The sequence below is a fragment of the Eurypyga helias genome, unplaced genomic scaffold, assembly GCF_000690775.1.
Source record: "Eurypyga helias isolate BGI_N326 unplaced genomic scaffold, ASM69077v1 scaffold3950, whole genome shotgun sequence".
NCBI lineage: Eukaryota > Metazoa > Chordata > Aves > Eurypygiformes > Eurypygidae > Eurypyga > Eurypyga helias.
This window is the reverse complement of record NW_010223604.1, coordinates 2,423-22,352: the sequence shown is the minus strand read 5'-3', so window position 1 is coordinate 22,352 and position 19,930 is coordinate 2,423. Positions and strand designations below refer to the sequence as shown.

Below are 19,930 nucleotides of genomic sequence, written 5' to 3'. Positions count from 1 at the left end.
CCAGCCAGTTCTTTACTAAAACTGTGCATGCCAAGCCTCCACTGGCCATTTCTGTTGATTGGAAGTACAGGTTGAAAGCATGTCTGTCAAGTGAAAGGTGTCAAGAATGACTTAGGCCTTGCTCTTGAAAAGCCAAGCGGGTGACAGTGAATCCTAAAATTTCTTTCAGTGTTAAGAGAATTTACCTGTTTTTTTCTTACAAATTGCCAGGAAGTTTGTGAAGGAAGGAATTAACAGAAGGTGAGTGTATGTTGTGCACTGCACTGACTTTGGGTCCTCAATTCAAAATCCAAATAGTGTTTCTTTTGTCAAGCTGTGTGCCTCACAGTGATGCTGTGTTAGCAGTTTTGCTGAGGTTTTGAGGAATTAAAGATCTAAACTTTGTGCAGAGAGTAAGTCCTTTATATATGTTTCCAGAGTAACATAGATTCTGTAACAGAGGCCTCTTAGTCTTACAGAATCATATAATAAAGCTGCATATGTTCTGACTTGTACCATAAGGTATTGACCAGGCTCTGCTTAAAATACCTTTTTTTGTGTTTGATTTTGAAACTGCTGTTTTATTATGTATTTTGTATTTGGATCACCTTTGTAGTATGGGAAAGTTACTGTCCAAATTTTGGTTGTCAAGCAACACGATTATTTCCTTTTTTTTCCTTCTTGTAAGTAAGGAATAATGAGCACAAGCTAACCCATCATCAGCAAACAGGTCTGAAGTGAGCCTTCCTGGGTGCCAGTGCTTAGCTTTTTCTAACAACTTGTGTAGACAGCAGGATGTTCTTGGAGGTTGCAGAGGCAGAGTTAGGTCTCATTCTTTTTGCATGCTCTATGCTTTTTCTTCAGCAGCACAGGTTTTGTGTCCTTGGATTCAGATTCAGTAGGCTTTATCTCCACCTTGAGGAGATTTCTGAATGACTTCTCAGTTGGCTTATGGAGGATTGCATTAACAAGACTGTTATGTTCTTTCATGATCCATTTCTGAAATGGCCTGCATTCTGACCAGAAGGCTACAGAGGTGCCTCAGGAGGTTTTCCTCATGTGCTGCATGCAAGATAAGGCCTTTGCAAAATCTAAAGAATGTTATTCAGTCTGTGTGCTTCTCCTCGGTACTTACTAGTATGAGTGCTGCTTGCCACGTGGTTATTCCACTCTTTGGTCTTGGGAAAACTATAGGTGTGTTTGCAAGAAACTGCAAATCCTGACACCTGACTTGATTCTGTGTGGGGCCAACTCTAGAGTTTCTGCATTAATCGTAAAATCACAGAATGTGTGACCTGAGCAGCCTGCCTGCTGTTGTGTGAAAAATGTTACACAGCGACTGTCTTGGCACTGCTCCTCTCTGAGCTCTGCATCCGGTACACATCTGAACCTTTGCGTGTGTATGAGCATTTAAGGGAAAACTTTTCGTGTGGAAATAAATGTGACATCATGCAGGTGTCCATCCAGGTTTCCTGTGTGTTGCTAGTGCACGTCTTGCCCATGGGTCTGGTCCTGGTGTTGTGTGCAGATCTGTTTCACAGCCACCAGAAGTGCTGAACTGTCAGAATGGTTTGTGCAATATGCTTTTCTTTTTGGCTCCAGTCCCACTATACTCACGTGAAAAAAAAGTGATTTCTTGTCTCGCATCCAGAGCTCTGATATACAAGGCTTAGAGTGGCTGGGGGAGGGGGGGCCTCTTTCCCTCAGCAGTCGAGCAGAGCCCGGGCAGTCCATGTCTTCTGAAGCATACACAGAGAGCTGTCGGAGCTGCGTTTGACTGCCTCCTGAGCTTCCATGTGGCTTTTGGCTCCACAGGCCACCTGCGGCCCTGAGCGATGGACCTTTTCCTGCCGATCCCTCATGAACTGAGTTTTGTCAAATACCTTCTGTATTTTTGAAGGACTGTGTAAATATAAAACAGTTTGTTATATGGTAATATGATGCACAGCTCATTGCAGTTTTTTAGATAAAGGGAAGAGAATATGCAATGAAGCCATCGTCGAAGACCTGCCAGACTTCCAGCTGAGAGTTTTGCCATTGCTTTTCAATTGTGAAATGCTGTTTTCTAAGCTCTGTGCTGAGAAAGGGGTCACTTTATTTGTGACCGAACAATAATACAGATTTTACTGTTATTTCTGATATGCATTTAGTTGGCTACAGCTTTATCATGCAGCACTTAATGGTTTCAGCTGATGTTTCATTGTGATATTTTGAAGATTTTTGAGGAAAGAATCCTGAGGGAAGAAATGCTGAAAATGCATCTTAGGAAGTTTTCATTGAGATCATGAGGCAGTGAGGGCAAATGAATGGCTGACGTACTGAATGACTCATCTTCTCTCTTTCTGTAGGAAATTGTACTGGTAGAATTAAACTGGACCCAAATTGTATTGCTGCAGTTTGTGGCAGGTTTAGACAGGATTGGTGTTCTGTGGCATTTTCATGTTTATTTTGGGCTAGTAGACTTTACTGTTGTGCATGTGACTTGGAAATTACTATTATGACTGTTTTAATATGTGTTGTTCTTCTGGAGAACAGTGTATGTCAAATCCCTGCTGTCTGTTTTAGAATTAAATGGGCTGGTTGGTGTGGTGACAATGCTCTCACAGACTTCGTTGCCTCCTCCTCCCATCCGCATTCCACCCCACACCAAATAGTATATTGCAAAGTATAAATTGTTCTCTTTGTTTTACCTTTTCAGCATTCAATGCTACAGAGTACAGCAGGAAATTCTTGGGTACTTTCTGAGACGGAGGGTGATGCCAAGTCATCTGTGATGGTAGAGCGGTGTTCTCGGACTTAAAGATCAGTTTTTCTACAGGTGCCTTGGATAGTCACTGGGTGTTTTCTACTAGAAAAACACATATATAAAACATGCTGGATGAAAGTCGGTCAGTGTTAGTATAGTTTCTGCTACTGACGAGTACTAAACTTTCTGTCTAAAGCTTAGCTTTAACTGTTCTTGTTAATGCAGAGGGTGAGGTTCCCCCTGAGCTATTTTTTTGCTTCTTCATTTCCCAGGCACACAGTCAGTGAGGGGATAAGGATTATCTCCTAATACATCCAAATTTCACATCAGAATAATCCAAACAGGTAATGTGTCTTGAAGTGTGACTGTGTCTTACTGCCAGAATGGTGCATATTTTGAAATCCAGCAGAAGATACGCAATCTCAGACATGTATTGCAGCTTCTTGCATCTCTGTTACTGGAAGAGTAACCTGTTCTCTTTGATCAACATGTTTATATAAGAAGTTACAACCATTTCTCATGTCTGCGTATTATATGTTATGATGTCCTTGCAGAAATATTTAGTTGCTTACTCATACTTCTCTCCCTTTACTTTTTCTCCTCGTCCTCCTCCAATAATCTGTTTTACTTTAACAAGCTCCAATTGTAAGAACTACCTGAATAAAACAGAAATTAAAGATAAACTCAGTATCTCTTTATGTGGTTGTAACCCCTTTGGAGGAGAAACAAATATTCTACTGTGTTTGTAACACTTCTGGGATAACTCTGGGAAAATACTACATTTTGCATATTTTGTGATTTTTCTTTCTTTGGTTCTTTTCCTACCGAGTTGTGATCTTGAAAGCTCAACAGTCAAACAGAAACTAATTTTGTCATTTCTAATGAAAGTTATCTGATGACATGAATATCAGTGGAATATTTTATTATGTTTTCACAGTTAAAATTTTGTTAGCTTTTCTCAGTATTGTCGCAACATATTTCTGTGTTCAGGTTTCATGTAGAAGCAGTAATGTACAGTGCTAATGCAAGTCATTCCTGGACAAGTAGGAAACTCATGATTTGTAAACTACATTTTTTAAAATTGTGTTATCACCATTTGTAGCCAAAGCTATCACATCAAGTCGTAGAACAAATAGGAAAACAAATCTACTTTGTGACAGTTATGCTGTCTAGAGGTGACTTCAAATTCATGGTAAGGGTGTTTTTGGAGGTGAGGGGTATGGCGGAGGTGTTACTGCATGACAAAAATTTGGATGTATTTACAAAATGTGTTGTTTATAGATTTTGGCAGTTGTTGCCTAGTGAATCTCTTCTAAGGATTTAAGAATTAGAAAATCTCTAGATACTTTATGTAGTTTTTCCTGTATGTTGTGTAGTTGAAACCCACTGAAATCATGTTGACCATGTCTCTGACCTAATGTTTCTCCACAAGCTTGGCAATACCTCATCATTGTCCTCTTATTTCTGTCCTAACCATCTTGAACGTGATCACTTATCTCAGTTGCATCTTCACTGTGTTTTGGCTAACACACAATTTGCATTTGTCTCCTTTTCTGTAGATGTTGTTGCAGAGCAGAGTTAGATGATATGCTGGTAGACTGGGGATATAATGTGGAATGTGGGAAGTGCCTAGTGAGAGTAGTGAATTATAGGAGGTGATGGCATTCCATGTTGTTACATCCTTTACTTACAGCTTACAAACTTCTATTTGTTTTCTTAAACATGGACTGTGTGTTGTCGCGGATTGGTTCTGGTTGTGCCTTCTAACGGATCTGAACGTTAGAGGTGTGTGCAGAGTGGCTTCTTAGGAGTTTTGGACTGCAATTTCATTTGTTACAGAGCTCAAAGGTAGCAGTTGGAGAAGAACTCGAGTGGCCATGGTGGGACCATGAACGCTATGTTCAAAACTGTCTTGAATATGTAGATCAGGAGAGTTTAACTTAAGGGACTACAACCATCCTGGTAAAAATCACTTGCTAGAAAAGCCTACATGTAATGCAGCCAGATCTAAAATTATGGCTTAGCTGGGCAAACTGAGAAGTAATGCCTTAGGTTGTGATTTATTTGTGTGGTGTCTGTGGATCTTCAGTTTGCATTCACAGTTCTGCAAGCTCAGATATTTTTGACCATTTTCTGTGCATAACCCTGTCTGCTCTAGGAAATTGTTCTGGAATAGTCCTTGTCTTCAAATAGAAGGCAAGAAAGGAATGTTGCAAGAAATGGAAATGTGATTGCATCTGAGAATCTGAGAGGACCGTGTCTCAGTATGGAGCCAGACCGCCTAACTTTCAAACGATCGGCAACGTTGAGTTTTCAGAATAAAGCTAAGAATAGAAGGGGAAGCATGTAGCCAGAGGATACATTTATGAGACTGTGTACTGTCTAAATGTCTAATTGTTATGGTTGATTTCCCCCCCCCCATTTGCTGCATTATCATTTTAGGTGATGACAGACTAGATGTAGAACAACAAAGCTGAAAAGTTAATTGTGTAGAGATTACAAAACGGTCTGATAGGCAAAGTGGCAGAGGAGCTCTACAGAAAGAGGTTTGCTTTCTTGCATCTATCAGCACAGGCTTTATCTGGTTTTCGTAGCCTGCTGTGATTTGCTCAAACTGTTGCACAATGAGCAGCCTGATAACAGTTAGGGCTGAGGAATGGAAAGTAGGAAGTCCTATGGTCCCTCCTGCTCTAATATCACTCTAGGTGCACACTGCAGTGAAGAACACGTACTAGCATAAAAAAGTGTTTCATAGGACTGTATGTCATCTGTATGTTCCAACGGAATATGTAACTAATCTTAGGGATTTCATTTCGATCTCCAGGATGACTGGCAATCAGCTCTGTGTCCAGACATACATTGCTATTAATGAATGTGGATTTCAGTTAATTGCTAAATGCTGACCTACATTCAAAGTCCAAATTAAGGTGCAGATAAGCTATAGTAACATGCTGTTGTTGAAAGCTTTATGGTTTTCTTTCAAAGTGGTTTTCCTTTTTGGTTTATTATACTGTGTATGTGTTGTAAATCCTTTTAAGACTGTTAAACTGTACAGTTTTATTCCTGCTTGAGAAGCATTATCAATTATTAGTTTTGCAAGAATGCACATCCTGGCAGAACTGCATGTATGCAGAGATTGTATTTCTAAGGATGGTTTTGATGTGGTGGAGCATCAAGCAAACTGTGTGAAACTACCTCAAATCGGTTTGATTTAATTTTGAATTTCTTGCTTTCTTTGCTTCCTTGCATAGTGTCTATCAGCTACCAAATAAAGACAGTGAATCCACCAAGAAGTGCAATCTGGTAAACCTAAAAAAAAAATCAGTTATCTCTGGTACACCACAGGCATTTGTTTAAGGTCTTGTGTTCAAATCTACTTCTGCGCCCAGACCGTGGCACTTCCTAGGCATCTAACTCCTTTGGGTAGTATTGCACTGGTTTTGGTTTGGATAGAGTTATTTTTCTTCACAGCACCTTGTAAGGATCTGTGACCAAACCAGTGTGGACAACACACCAGTGTTTTAGATACTGCTGAACAGTGCTTGTCCAGTGTCAAGGCCTTCTCTCTCTTTCTCACACTGCCCCTTGCATAGGAAGCTGTGAGGGGACACAATCAGGACAGAGGACCCAAACTGCCCAAAGGGATATTCCATACCATATGACATTGTGCACAGCAATAAAAGCTCGGGCAAATGAGGAGGAAGGGTGGGTGAAGGTGACTGGGCACTGGAACAAGTTGCCCAGGGACCTTACGGAGTCTCCATTCTTTGAGATGTACAAAAGCCATCGGCATATGGTCCCAGGCAACTGGCTCTAGGCCCTTGAGCAGCTGGTCTGAACCAGATGACTTCCAGAGGTCCCTTCTGAGCTCCACCATTCTGTGATTCAGTTCTGTGGAGTTATGGTGTTTGTCTTCCCGAGTAACTGTTGCATGTGACATGTGGCCCACTTTCCTGGAAATGGCTAAACAGCATCATCCTCCCTGCTGATGGGAGGTACTTAATGGATTCCTTATCTTGCTTTTCTTGCACACATTGCTTTTCCTTCAGTTATTAAACTGTCTTCATCTTAACCCACAAGTTTTGTCACTTTTACCCTTCTGATTTTTTCCCCCCATCCTGCTGAGGTGGGGGGTGAACAGCTGGCTGTGTGGGCCTTAGCTGCCTGCTGGGGCTAATCTGCAGCAAGCGTGGAAGTCGCCGCATAGCTGCAGATTTCTGCAGTGTAGTTTTGTCAAGAACGCTGTATTGCAACACCTGACTGCAAACCAGGATTTCTTATTCTTGGTTTCAGAATTAGAAACTCCTTTAGTATGCTGTTTTGGCCTGAATTCCAAGCAAGAACTATGCACTGTGACTATGCAGCATTGAACCCCAATAATTTATAGGCCAGAACAGTTGTGCTGCATCTTTTTGATAGGCATTTTGTTCTTGCATCAGCAGGTTTTGAAAAATAGCTAGTAGAGAATTCCAGACTTGTGTACTAAAATAGGCAGCAAATCAAGAAGAGTGTGGCTTATGGTTTTTACCTTATTTGTCTTCAGAGAATGCTCTTCTTTTTCACTCTTACTCTAGGCTTACACCTCAAGCTTCAGTATATGTGTGCTGTTCTGTACTCCACAAGCAGTGATTATGTTCAGTCAGACCATGAGAACCTCGCTCTGAACACGGGCTTCGCGGTGATGAAGAATGTGCTGTGCCCCAGGAGTCCCCGGTCAGCTCAAGCCTTTGTGCAGAGTATCCATACTGACCGCACATCTGTGATCCTCACCCTGCATGGTTCTCTCAGCGTTGGAAGTGGCTCTGGTAAACACTGCAGTTTCCTAAATTGTTCGCCTTGTCCTCGCTGGTGTTGGATGCCGGCATAGCGGGGAGCGGCAGCCTGCATCCCTACGGGCAGCCTTGCGGTACAGAAAAGGTATGGCCATGGGGAGGTGCTTTGGCTGGCTGCTGGCTGTGAAGACTGGGCGTTCCAGGTGTCCGGCACAGCACGCATCCGTGTTCCCATTCTTTTGACAGGCTTGTGTCCTTCAGCTACTCTCCTCCGGAGGGGATGGGCAGGTGGGATGGTGTTTGTTTTGTTTGAAGATGGCATAAGCCTGTAGCCCCGTTTCCCTATTTCTTGTGGCATCCGCCGCTTTCGTGCGGACCAGTGTGGCAGCTCTGCATCTGACCTCGCAGTGCACTCGGCAGGTCACGGTACTGTGGGTTGCTCAGAACGCTCCCCCGGGTGCCTGGGGCAGGGGCCAGCGCTGGGGAGGGTTATGCAGGGCCTGCTCGGCAAGTGCGTCGGGCCGAGGCGCAGGAAGGCGGTGGCATGGAAGGAGCAGGGAACGCGTTCCACCTGCGACGCACTGCAGAGGCTGCGGGCTGGCGTCTGGGCAGGGGGGCGGTCTGGGCCACCGGGGGTCCCGGTGTGGGCCAAGAGCATTTGGACAGGGATGCAGCAGGGCTGGGATGGGCCGTGATGGCGTTGGGGGATTTTCACGGGATGGGGAAGGCAGAGACTGTGTTGTAGTAGTGAATTCGGCGCTCCCCCCGAAAGCCCCCCACCTGCTCCACCGCACCCAGAGGCGCCAGAGCCACCGGTAACCTCAGAACCTGCCGGGGGCCCCCGAACCCTGTGCCCAGAGTGCCAGCGGAGTTCCCTGCGGTTCTCTTAACAGCTAGGTTGTGTTGGTCGCAACCTTGGCTTCTGAAGGCTTTCTAATGCACATTACATGTGATCTGCCTTCCCTCCTCACCCCCACAAAAATTCCTTTTTTTCCTGTTGGAGAAAAAGGAATTTTCAGTGTCTTTGGTGCACAGGATGATGGGCAGATGTACAGATAACATTTGTTTGTTTGCCTGGTTGTTTTTTCTCCCTCTTTTACTTCCAAGCCATCTTTCAGAGAACTCTGTGTAACTCTTGAAGGGTGCCCAGTCTGGTACAGCATCACACTGCAAAATTCTTAAGGGGAACATGAAAATCTCAAGCTAAGGAATAGCCTAAGAAAAATAAAAGGTTCAGGAGCAGCCAAAGAGAACACTGAAGGGCTATGGGAAATCTCATCCATGCTGCAGGATGCAGCATGGGTTTTCGGCACAGCCTCAGGGAAGGAGGAACGCGTTACTCCAACTGATGAGGTAATGGGCACTACTAATTATCAGCTTTAAATACCAGAAGTGTTGTAAAGGCATGAGGAACTGTAGATGTCTGGCTGGCTGTCCCAGCAGATAGTGGAGCATATGTAAAGCTTTAAAAGCAAACTATTCATGCTTCGGTAACGGAATTGCGTTGCTTTGTGTAATGAGAGGTTGTTCCATTAATCACAGGTAAAGCTTTGGAAAAGTTCTCCAAAAATGTGATTGTGATCGCCTAATGGTCTCAACATTCTTTTTGCTTTTTGCAGGGTAATCCTCCAAAGGAGGACACTTGGAAGAGAAGCAGCTGCAGGCAGTACTACAGTAGTTCATTTCACATGTTTTCTCTGAGGCAAGCATGCAAGTATAAGAGATGTATCAAAAAGGTTTAAAACAGCAGGAAATTATTTAAGTGATATCACTCTTCTAGGCAGTTAAGCATTGAAAGAAATGTGGGTTAAGTATTTTTGTGATAGTTTGAGAGGGAATACTGAGCAAAATAACTTTCATATTAGAGTTAGGAAGATCAGGGATTTGGGAGCTCATTTTACTGCAGGATCTTGCTAAACTCAGGAAAATATGATGGAAGCTGATGTCAGTTATAGGGAATATTTCAGGGTTAGTTCTTAGGAAGGTATGAGTCAGTGCATTAGCTTTGTGACTAATGTTGCAAATATTTTAACAGCTGGGGTTAGGATTAAGGAAGTGGAAAGAGTAGCTGGATGAACAGAGGTTAACAAAGGGTGTTTCAAAGTTTGAACAATTCAGATGGCAGTAAACGAACGGAAGTCAAAATAATTTCCTTTATCTTGGAATACCTGTCATAGTACAAAGGAGGATTAGGGCAGTCGTTAGATTTTGTGGTTTGTGTGTGTTTGAAGACAGTACCTATGGAAAAAATCATGCTTCTTACATTTTACCCGGCTCAGGTTCTGACTTCTGCATGGTTCGGGACAGACATTCTTCCCTGAATCCAGGTATGCCAATGGAGCAGGTTATTTCTCAGAACTGCTTTCATTCCTGTGCAGTAGGTTACTTCCTTTGCTGGCAGTGTACATTGTATGTGGGCTTTCCTGACAGGGCTGGGTTAGGAACTGCTCCCATAAGCTTCTCAGTCACCCGCTTACTGAGAGAAGTAACTTCTAGCAAGTACTAGCAGAAGACAGTGTCTCCTAATGGCAAAGCAGGACTCTGGAAGACAGCTATCCCCTACCTTAAATCAGAAGGAATCATGTCTTGCTGTAGGGAAAAAAACCCAGAAGGTTCCTGAGTAGTAAAAGAACTGTGAAGAATACATCTGGGTTTTGGCGTCTTGGCAATCTAGCACCTGACAGAAGGTGTTGGATATGACTTGTCTTTAAACTGAAACCTGTCTGAGCAAGACTTTTTCCCACCTAAGAGTGGGGGTTTTTGAGCCAACAGTGTGCCCAGTTTAAATTGACTGGGGATTAATTCAAGCTGAAGCTCTGTGAGTTAGTCAGAGACTGAAATAAACACACCAGTCAGAGTTTCCAGGGGTTGAACTGCAGCAGAGGGACATGATTTCCTTGTTATTTTTCTGGGTCTGTTTGAGTTTCATGACTGGACACCTGCAAGTGCAAATTGGGCATTTTTACATATGCAAACTATCCAGTTCCAGTGTTAGTAGCCAGTGGTAGCAGAGGACAGGTTTGTTTCAGAAATACCTGGCTTGGGGAAATAGTCACTCTTTCTACAGCTATTACGCAGATGCAGAAATCTTGGAGCTTGAGCAAAGAGTGGTTTGTGTTCCACAAATACGACTGAGAATTTTGGCTAGGTTAAAACCTGTCTTGCTGTCTCCTTTTCCTTTCTGTTTTCTAAAGCTCAGTAGAATGGATCTTCTGCCATATTTATCTCCATGAAGTTTCTATAAAGGTGTAACAGAGTTGTGGCTAATGGTATCCTGTAAAATTAGAGAGCTGGGTTCTCCCTTTTGGGATATGGCTGCTTCTCAGTAGCATAAGCAGATAACAGATGTGAAAGTACTCTGCAGGAAGAAAGCATGACATGAAACAAACGTTTATTAAAAAGGACTGTACAGACAAACACTGTTAACTCCTACTGGGCACAGGAGTAAAATATTTAAGACACAGAAGCCAGTGGAAACACTAGATATTACTAAAATACCTAAATGCTAAAATGAAAACCTATGTTGGAGGAATTAGAAAACTGTAAAATAAAGGAAAGCACTTTTTTTTTTTTAATCTAAAGTGCTAGTAAAGTCTTAATTTCTTGAATAGTCTGCTTTTGAGAGTAACACATCAATGGCTGTTCTTTCATAATTAGATTCTGTAACTTGTAGCCACTGGCAGGTTCAGTCAGTGTGCTGTTTAGAACGCTGAAGTTGAATTCAGGAAGTGCAAGTATTAAAATTTGGCTTACCTTTTCTCTAGAGTTAATTGGGTCCTTGGCACTGAAGTCTGAACAACTGATCTACCCCAGCTTGGGTACAAAAATCTATAGCAGAGCCTTTAGGCATAGTAGAGCGTTTGCATCCTTTTAACATGAGTGTAAGAGGGGGGCAGGGGGAGAGGCTTGTGATAGGTGTTGCCATTTGGTTGCAGAAGGACAGGACTATCCTTTGAGGCAAGTGAGGAACCAGGAAGAGATCCTGGAAACCACCTATAACAAAAGAATCCAGTGATTTTGTTGTTGCTTGAATACCTATTGAAAAGGGAATGACAAAGCCAGGGTTAAAGCAGACTTGTGTAATGTAAAATTTTTTGAAGCTTTGAGAAGGGTCTTTTTGTGGCTGTTAAGAGAATTTAACCCAAATAAGAATGAATTTAAACCAAGTTCATAAGTATCCTCAAAGAACCTTAGGTACAAAGGAAGAAGCCATTGTTGCTCCACAGAGCAAAAATGCAGATGGCTTGTGGTAAGAACTGTACTTCAGGCAGCTTGCTCCTCTGACTAAAAACCAAGAAATCACTGTTTATCCCTCTAGTCTCTTGAGAAAGGAAGAAAAGGGCTCAGGCATGTCACAAGAAGAGCTCTTCAGTTAAACTTCCTTAATTTGTGGGAGAAAAGGAGAATACTGGTTTCCTACGAAAGACACTGCTTCCTTCCCTCCCCTCCCCCCCAGGATCCCTTAACACGTAATACATGTGTCCTTAAACAGAATCATAGAATCACACAGTATCTCGTGTTGGAAGGGACGCATAAGGATTGAGTCCAACTCCCTGCTTCTCGTAGGACTGCCTAACACTAAACCACATGACTGAGAGAACTTGAACCCGGGCAGGCTTGGTGCTGTGACCACTGCCCTAGGGAGCCAGTTCTAGTGACCAACCACCCTCTCAGTGTAGAACTGTTTCCAAATGTCCAGTCTGAACTTCTCCTAACACAGCTTTATTCCAATTCCTCGTGTCCCATTGCTGGTCACCAGAGAGATATCAGCACCTCTCCCTCTGCTTCCCACCTTGAGGAAGGTGTAGATTGTGATGAGGTCACCCCTTGGCCTTCTCTTCAAGCTGAACAAGCCAAGTGACTTCAGCTGCTCCTCATGAGCCTTGCCCTTGAGACCATTTGCCATCTTGGTTGCTCTCCTCTGGACACACTAATACTGAGGAACCCAAAACTGCACGCAGTACTCTACACTGCACCAGTGCGGTGTAGAGCAGGACAGTCACCTCCCTCGACTGGCTAGCTATGCTGTGCTCGATGCATCCCAGGACACGGCCCTTTCGGCTGCCAGGGCGTGCTGTTGACTCACGTTCAACTAGACTCATTCTCGGCAACGCACGCTATTCCTACAGCAGAACTTCGTAAAGGATGTGAAAATAGATTTGTAAATACTAGTACATGATTGATACAAACACAGTATGTCATATTCACTTTTTTTTTTTTTTTTACAAACAAGCATTGCTAAACACGAGGGCACAAGAGACTAGTTTAAAAAAGTAAAAATACAAAACGGCCGTACTAAATTAGTAAACAGTGTATCCTTAAGCATACTTCAGTTTAGAGCTTGAGATCTCCCAAGAAAGAACGAAGGTGGCAAAGAACACTGACGTGAGAGCAGGTACTACTAACCCTGTCCGTTTCAGAACTGCAAGTTGAAGTTTCTACAGATCTAGCCGCCTATTCATGCTACTTCACTGCAGACCATAGGCCCATTCTCTGTTGTCGCTACTTAGATTTATATACAAGTGTCATCAAAGCACTGTGTTCTCGTGCATGCACGTGGGGGAGTCCATATACTGTCTTTTAACTCTGTGTGCATTTCCCCTTAAACTGGGGAGGAATTGCTCAGAACAGGACACACAGCATGTGGCTGCTCTGACGTTTCACAGTAGAGTCCGGCGTTTGTGTCAGGAGATCAGCACAGTGCTGCCCTCTGTAGCATGGGGTCAGACTGCCCTCCGTATTACACTTACAGAGGCTGAACCCCAGTAATGCAGCTAGCAGAATCTGCTCTTCACGTACTTGCAGGGGCATTTGGTCCACCTTCTGTCTCTGATGTTAACAGATGTTTATTTGGCCATGAAATGTTTAAGTGGGAGTATACCGACTGAACTGGGCATAAATTACAGACTATAGTCAATAAAATACGTACTTTATGGCGGAGTTGGGAAATCAATGGCAGCGTGTGTGGTTTGGCCAACAAAATTGGTTTATGTGGATTTGCACAGTCCCCAGCATTTCTCAGAGTTCTGACAGAGGCTTGGGGCTTCCCTGTTCTTCCTGTTTAACAAGCCGAGCTCTCCATATAACCACTCCAGCATAACAGTAGAGGAAGATCCAGGCTAAAGAGAGAAGAATATAAACAGGCAGTCCCTGCCTCCTGAAGTTAGTGACAAGATTATTTGAGATCAATTTAGACAAGACAGGCGGTGACACAAGCGGGGTTAGAAATGAGTACATTTTAAGCCCCGGCTGTGTAGTTGGGTCACTGCCATCCTCCAGCTGGAGCATGTAACTGTCATAAAACTGCTGTCATATGAGCTGAAACAAAGGGAAGATGCAGGTACAAGGAGTGAGCTAAGGGATGCATTAGTCAGGGTTCTTTTGGCACACAGCCAGAGCAAGGAAAAAACCTGGGCTGAAATAAAGCTTGTAACTGACCTGCTAAAAGACAGAAAAAATAGGAAGTTTTGGTTGAGGGAGGACAATGACACCGAAGCCAGGCAGTTCTGGTGAAATACATCATTTTTAGTTGTGACTGTTACTGGTGCATGTTACCAAACTTCCCTGTGCTCCAGTGGAGGATATGTCTGCAGGGGGAGATTCTGGTTGTAGAAACCAGGAATAGAAAACGTGCAGAACTGGTGATGTTGCAGTCTGAGCGCAGAGATTTGGGATCCTTCATGCATGTTTCCTAGAGAACCACAGTGAGCTGGTTGGCCATAGAGCCTGGGAGGACCACTAATGGTGTTCATTTGAGCCTTCTACTTAAGTCACCCGGACTTCAGACTGCTGAAAATAATACCATATTAAGATGTTAAAGCATCACAAATTACATCATTTTTAGAAATTCATACATGGCCAGCAACTCGATCCCCTTCCAAATTTTAAGTCAAGTTTGAGGGAATGGTACAATCAAACTTCAGTAAATCAAAACTCACAGATGTCTTTAACGCACTGATTTCCTGTATAACCTATTTCTTTTTTCCCTGAACATTCCTCTGGATGAAAAGAGCTCTACTGGATACCCAAACCTATGCAGTCTTACTAACTTGGAAAACAAATTGTTCTTTAGTGAAACAAACAGACAGCCGGTTTTTTCAGCATTCCAAATAGTCTCCTGTTACCAGTAGAAAAGAGAATAATCTTTTAGAAACATCTGTTTTTAGAAAAAGAATATAAAAGCATTTCTGGTAATCACATTTGGCCAGTAGGAATAGCCTGACGTTTAGAATACTTGCAAAGCATTCTACTTGGTTTAGGAGTCCAAAAGGTGGAATGATTGAAATGTTAAACTGTAGCACCAGTAATACTTACTTTCCTAAAACCAAATCATAAAGACTGGAAGGAAATTAAGACAGAACAGGGACATTGTGCTTACATTGCATGAAACAGAAAACAACGGGTGGGTCATACTTGAGTCTGCACTTCAGTAAAGTCTGGCCACATTTGCAGTTCTGCTGGAAGAGTACTGGAACAGGTCACGTGTTTGCTTGTCCACCTTCTGGGTTTCATTCATCCTGTTTCCTCTTGGGCTTTTTAGGATTCCGAGATCGGCTCTTCGCTTTGCAGAGTGGACATATGGGCGCATTCCGATGAATTTGTTGGTGACATGATAAACACGCCTGAAATGCGACATTGCGGCCTCTTGTTACAAACGTTAAGTGGTGGTGTTACACAGGTTATTGAGCGGCATATTCTAAGTTACAGCACAGAAAACAACAACTCAGGTTTCTTGCCCTCAAAGGCAGACAGGCTACATTCTATATGATCCAGGTCTCTGGATCGTACAGTAACTTCAGGGCAACTGAAGAACTGGAGTATCTCATGGAACTGAAACTGCAGTTCAGCAGACACATGGTTCAGGCATGTATCAATAACTTTAAATTCTATTTTAGGTTAAACGTTCCATGTTTTAAAGGTGTTTACATGTGTACTAGCTCACTGAGTCAGAGAAGTTACAGTGGAGGCCAACTGTGATGCCACAGAATTCAAGGCAGGATCAGTGATTAGCTGAACTCCATATATTCAACACAAGAAACAGAACTCTTGTCCTTTTGCTCCATACTAAGCCCTGTAACTTCCATTTGACTGAAGCATAATACTTCAGAAAGGCTTTCCAATGGCATAACTCCAGATAGTAAGTATGTAACTACAGAGTGTACTGATGCCATTTTGCCTCCTTACTCAGTGAGTCTTTGGAACTTGGGTGGGATGAGTACCCCCATAGAATCACTGCGCTCTTTTTACTGACTACAGAGGGAGCTGAGTATATATCCTGTGGTTAGGGTGTGTTAATCCATAGGCTGTCATGAGTTGAAGATCCCAAGAAGTGCAGAAACAATCACCATTCCTGGTAATTTCTACCACCAGTAATTACACTCCCTCGTGTAATATGTGCATTGGTTCTAATGTGAATCCATTTGGGATTAACTCCCAGCTATTAGTTTTTCTTTTGCCCAGCATATTCTTTTTCCTCACACGCCGTTCTCCCACATGAAACACGAGAGGAGTGGGAATTGCCTGCATCTCTGCTAACTGACTCTTAAGTCATAAAGGAGTCAAACGATACAGAGCCTTGTCCTTAACCCTTAATGACTGGTGCTGCTATATTAACTCTACTGGGGTTGCTCTTGATCTGAACCACTGCAGGAAAAATGAGAATCAGGACACATAATTTTTCCTTTCTGTAAATGTTGATCGACTTTATAAACATAATACGTTCTAGTGACAAAAGAGAAAACCCAGTGCATTGCATCTCCTGACCTTCATTGGAGGTGGCTGTTGTCTGAAAGTTGCTGTCTGTCTGGTATCTTGTTTCCTAGCCACTTGCAGCTGTTGGGCAGCCGCTGCTGCAGCAGCCAGAGACTCTGGGATGGGAGGCTCCTGTGGTTCTGTCTGCCATTCCGCTTTCTGCTTTTCAAAATAGCTAGGCAAAAGAAAAACAAATACAAAATATAACCACCTTCTGGAGTATTCCAATAGTTTGTAAAGGATATTTTGTGTTAAAATATAATGGATCACATTTCCCTATTGTGTTCCTCCAGTAGAGTCAAATTGCCTATGCTTAGACACCACTTGGACTAGTTCATAAATAGAATTGGTAATATTTTCCTCTGCATTTGAACACTTCAGCCAGATTCCAGATTGTCAGCTTCGAAGGCATCTTGATGTACAATTGGATATAAATCTAATAGGATGGAAAATACCAACATACATGTTTAATCTTTAACAGCTTCAGATACACCTCTGTCAAACTTAGGTTTTATATTTTATTCTGTTAAAACAAATAACTTTTGCACACAATAGAGGAATACATTCTTTGCAGCATCAAGATACTTGGAATGGAAAACGGCATTTATGAAGAAATGCAAAGGAAATCTTGAAAACCATGTGTCTGAAAATGATGCCAAATGCACAGGGCGTTACGAGGAATGTAAGTTTCTTAAAACATCACTCGCATTTAAAACTGGTCTGTTAAGCAAAGCACACTGTTCTTTGAACAGCAGCTGATTCTGTCACCCTGGCCCTCCTAGGTTATAGCTAAAAATGAAACTAATTTATTATCCAAATGCATTCCACATCAAGAGTAAGTTACTTATTGACGGTCACAAGTATATGGCTAAATGCCAGTGCCACATGCATGCAGCAGAAAGCAAAATTCTGTCTAGCAGTAGCACAAACCATCAGAAGAATACTTGTTTTGTATCTCTTTCTTGTATTGCCTCCTATCTCTGCTTGCTAAAGAAGAAAAAAAAGTCAGGAAAAAAAAAGTCTTGCTAGAAAAAGCAGCATATGGTACAAAAATCTAGAGAACCAGCCACCCTTGAATTTCTGCATGTGGAGTTTGCAGCTTGGAATAATCTAAATTTAACATTCAGCCTGAATTTGTTGGAGGTTATCAAATACATGTGCTCCCACATCCCTTTATTGTTAAGTTTTGTGATTCATGCTTACCTCTTCTTTGTTCCACCTACCAATAAAAGTAAAATGACAAAATAACCAATAGAATCAAGAAAGGTATAAAGCCAGGTAATGTTTGCTTTGGAGACTTACTCAAGAGACAGTTTCTCTTCCTCCTCACATAGATCTGGCAGCCTCTGCAGTCCCAGCGTCATTCGCAAAGCATCTACATGCTCCTTCAGGGGTTTGTATTCCTCATGCAGGCGACGAGTAGATTCCAAGAGCTTGTTGAGATCATTCTCAGACTGCTTGATAGTATTCTCCATCTGAAACAGGAGGATGGGCATGCTTTTGAAGAAGTGTTCCTTTAATAGCTCTCTGATTGAGCAACAGACTATCAGAAGAGATTTTTTTACTCAAGTTGGAAGAGATTGGAGACAATGCAATAGTAAAACGAAGAGTTAAGATACTGGGAGGAGGAAAACTGACACAGGAAGAAGCAACTTGAGTGTGACATGCATTTTCATTTAAAAAAGGTGCACTCAAACCTATCTGACCTTCTGAACAACAGAATCACAGAATGGTTTGGGTTGAAGGGACCTTAAAGATCTTCCGGTCCCTGTCCCTGCAGGGACACCTTCCACTAGACCAGGTTGCTCCAAGCCTCATCCAGCCTGGCCTTGAATACTTCCAGGAATGGGGCATCCACAGCTTCTCTGGGCAACCTGTCCCAGTGCCTCCCCACACTCTCCATGAAGAACTTCTTCCTGATATCTAATCTACATCTCCCGCTTTCAATTTAAACCCGTTACCCCTTGTCCTGTCACTACAGGCCCTTGTAAAAAGTCCCTCTCCAAAGAAAAAGCAGGTAGACAGGCTACAGGTAAGTCAGTAAGTGAGGAGCTATGGAAAACTCTCAAGGGACACTGAAAAAGAAATTCAAGTAGAATAAACTCATTTGCTGTGTTTCTAAGGTTGATGGTTAGAAGTTAAGAAGTTAAGGAAAGGTTTCTGCTTCTCTTACAGCAGTAAACGGGAAAAGCAGCAGAGAAAACGACAACCTGGCAGGAAAAAGAGGGGAGGATGAAACAGAGACTGAGGTTACGCAGCTTGGTAGGGGAACAGATGTTTCAAGTGATAAATGCAGTCATCCAGTATGTAGTTTATGCTTGCTTACAGTGTGGAAGTTGTTTTCTTCTGGTGCAAAGCACAGAAACCTTCAGAGCTCGAAACCACTGTACAGTCACATAAGTGCCCTAACATGACATAAAAACTGCAGGTTTAAAAATGTATTTCCTGTTCAGCCCCTCTAATTGGCTTCCTTGTTTATAAACTGGTTTTCTCTTACTTGTATTAGCTCCCTTCAAGCTGATGCTTCTTAATGTTTGGTGGTTCCCCTCAGTGATGAAGGGCAGCTCTTACTTAAGAACTCAACAAATACCATATATTCTCCCAAAATTTCTTTTCTTCCAAAACCCTCCAATCCGAAGTCCCACTGAGCTGCCAAAGTTTCTCTGTTTCTAGGTGCTAAATGAGAAAAGACTTAACAGGAAGAACAGTTTCCTGTGGGACTGCCAGAGTGATGCTCCTGTGGCCACTGGTAATGTAGCTACAGTGCGTTTGGCTCTGTCCACTTGGTGCAAATGCCTGCTATGCCAACAGTACAAAAATATCCTGCCCACAGACAGGAAAAAAAACAATTATCCTGAGGTAAATTTACTTTACACTCTTTGCAGGATCCTGGGATGGTGCTGTAAAGTCCAGCTTACTGACCCAGGGATAGCTCACGGCTGGGCACAATTCCACAAGCTGTGGAATGGTTGCTGTACATCTGTGTCTTAGTCAGGCTGTCTGCAGGCGGACTGTTGCGTACCACATTAATGTCAGCATGGATCAGTCGCAGCTCCTCCACGTGCGCCATCTTCTCTTGCAGCAGCAGGTCCATTTCCTGCTTGTATTCTTTCAGGTGCCTCTCCTCAGACTCCAGAGCTTCAAATTCTGCTTTCAGTCGTGCCTTTATTTTTTCCATCTGCAGAGTCTTATTCCTGGATCCCAGTGACAAGTAAAAATATAGAGAGACAACAGTAAGTCACTGCAACATATTTTGCCAAGGTGTCACAGTCGGAAGAAGGTAATAGCAGTGACAGACAAGGGTGAGACTACATGTGTCTGAGCAGGGAGGAGTTGCACTGAGAGGACTGAATTCTAATCCCAGCTCTTTTGCTGAGCTTTTCAGCACTATGAAAACTCTTGAACTTAATTAAAACATTAACAGAACATTGTCAGACTTTAACAGTTACCGTAGATTCAGAGAATTTGTAGCAGCAGAGCTCTGTTGCATCATTTAACTCAGATTAAACTGTAGATCCAAAAAAGAGAAATCCAGAAAAGCTGGGAGGTTTAGCACAGATTCTGACAAAAGTAAAATGAATTGGAGGTGATTATAATGCCATATACGCTGACTAAAGCTATGTGAACAGTAATTTTAACTGCTAAAATACTAACTTCAGGTTAAAGAAAATTGCAGGGCAGT

At 42.7% G+C, this 19,930-nt stretch overlaps 1 protein-coding gene across 1 annotated transcript; it reads right to left on the bottom strand.

The window, feature by feature from the left end:
- Positions 1-14,569: 14,569 nt before the first annotated feature.
- Positions 14,570-19,435, bottom strand: ZC4H2 (zinc finger, C4H2 domain containing). The gene is made up of 4 exons (XM_010161307.1): positions 19,271-19,435; positions 17,551-17,723; positions 16,261-16,423; positions 14,570-15,119 (listed from the first exon to the last, which is right to left on the bottom strand). Exons 1-4 carry the CDS (start codon positions 19,424-19,426, stop codon positions 15,006-15,008), a joined length of 606 nt encoding a protein of 201 aa, XP_010159609.1. The 5' UTR covers positions 19,427-19,435; the 3' UTR covers positions 14,570-15,005.
- Between the last annotated feature and the right edge of the window lie 495 nt (positions 19,436-19,930).

Bases quoted from the DNA above. Each gene is read 5' to 3' on its own strand.
- ZC4H2 (XM_010161307.1), bottom strand. From the start codon at position 19,426: ATGGAAAAAATAAAGGCACGACTGAAAGCAGAATTTGAAGCTCTGGAG. The intron at 17,724-19,270 runs GTACGCAACAGT...CTCCTGTTTCAG, and splicing joins TCCATGCTGACATTAATGTG to ATGGAGAATACTATCAAGCA. The intron at 16,424-17,550 runs GTAAGTCTCCAA...TCTTTTGCCTAG, and splicing joins GAAGAGAAACTGTCTCTTGA to CTATTTTGAAAAGCAGAAAG.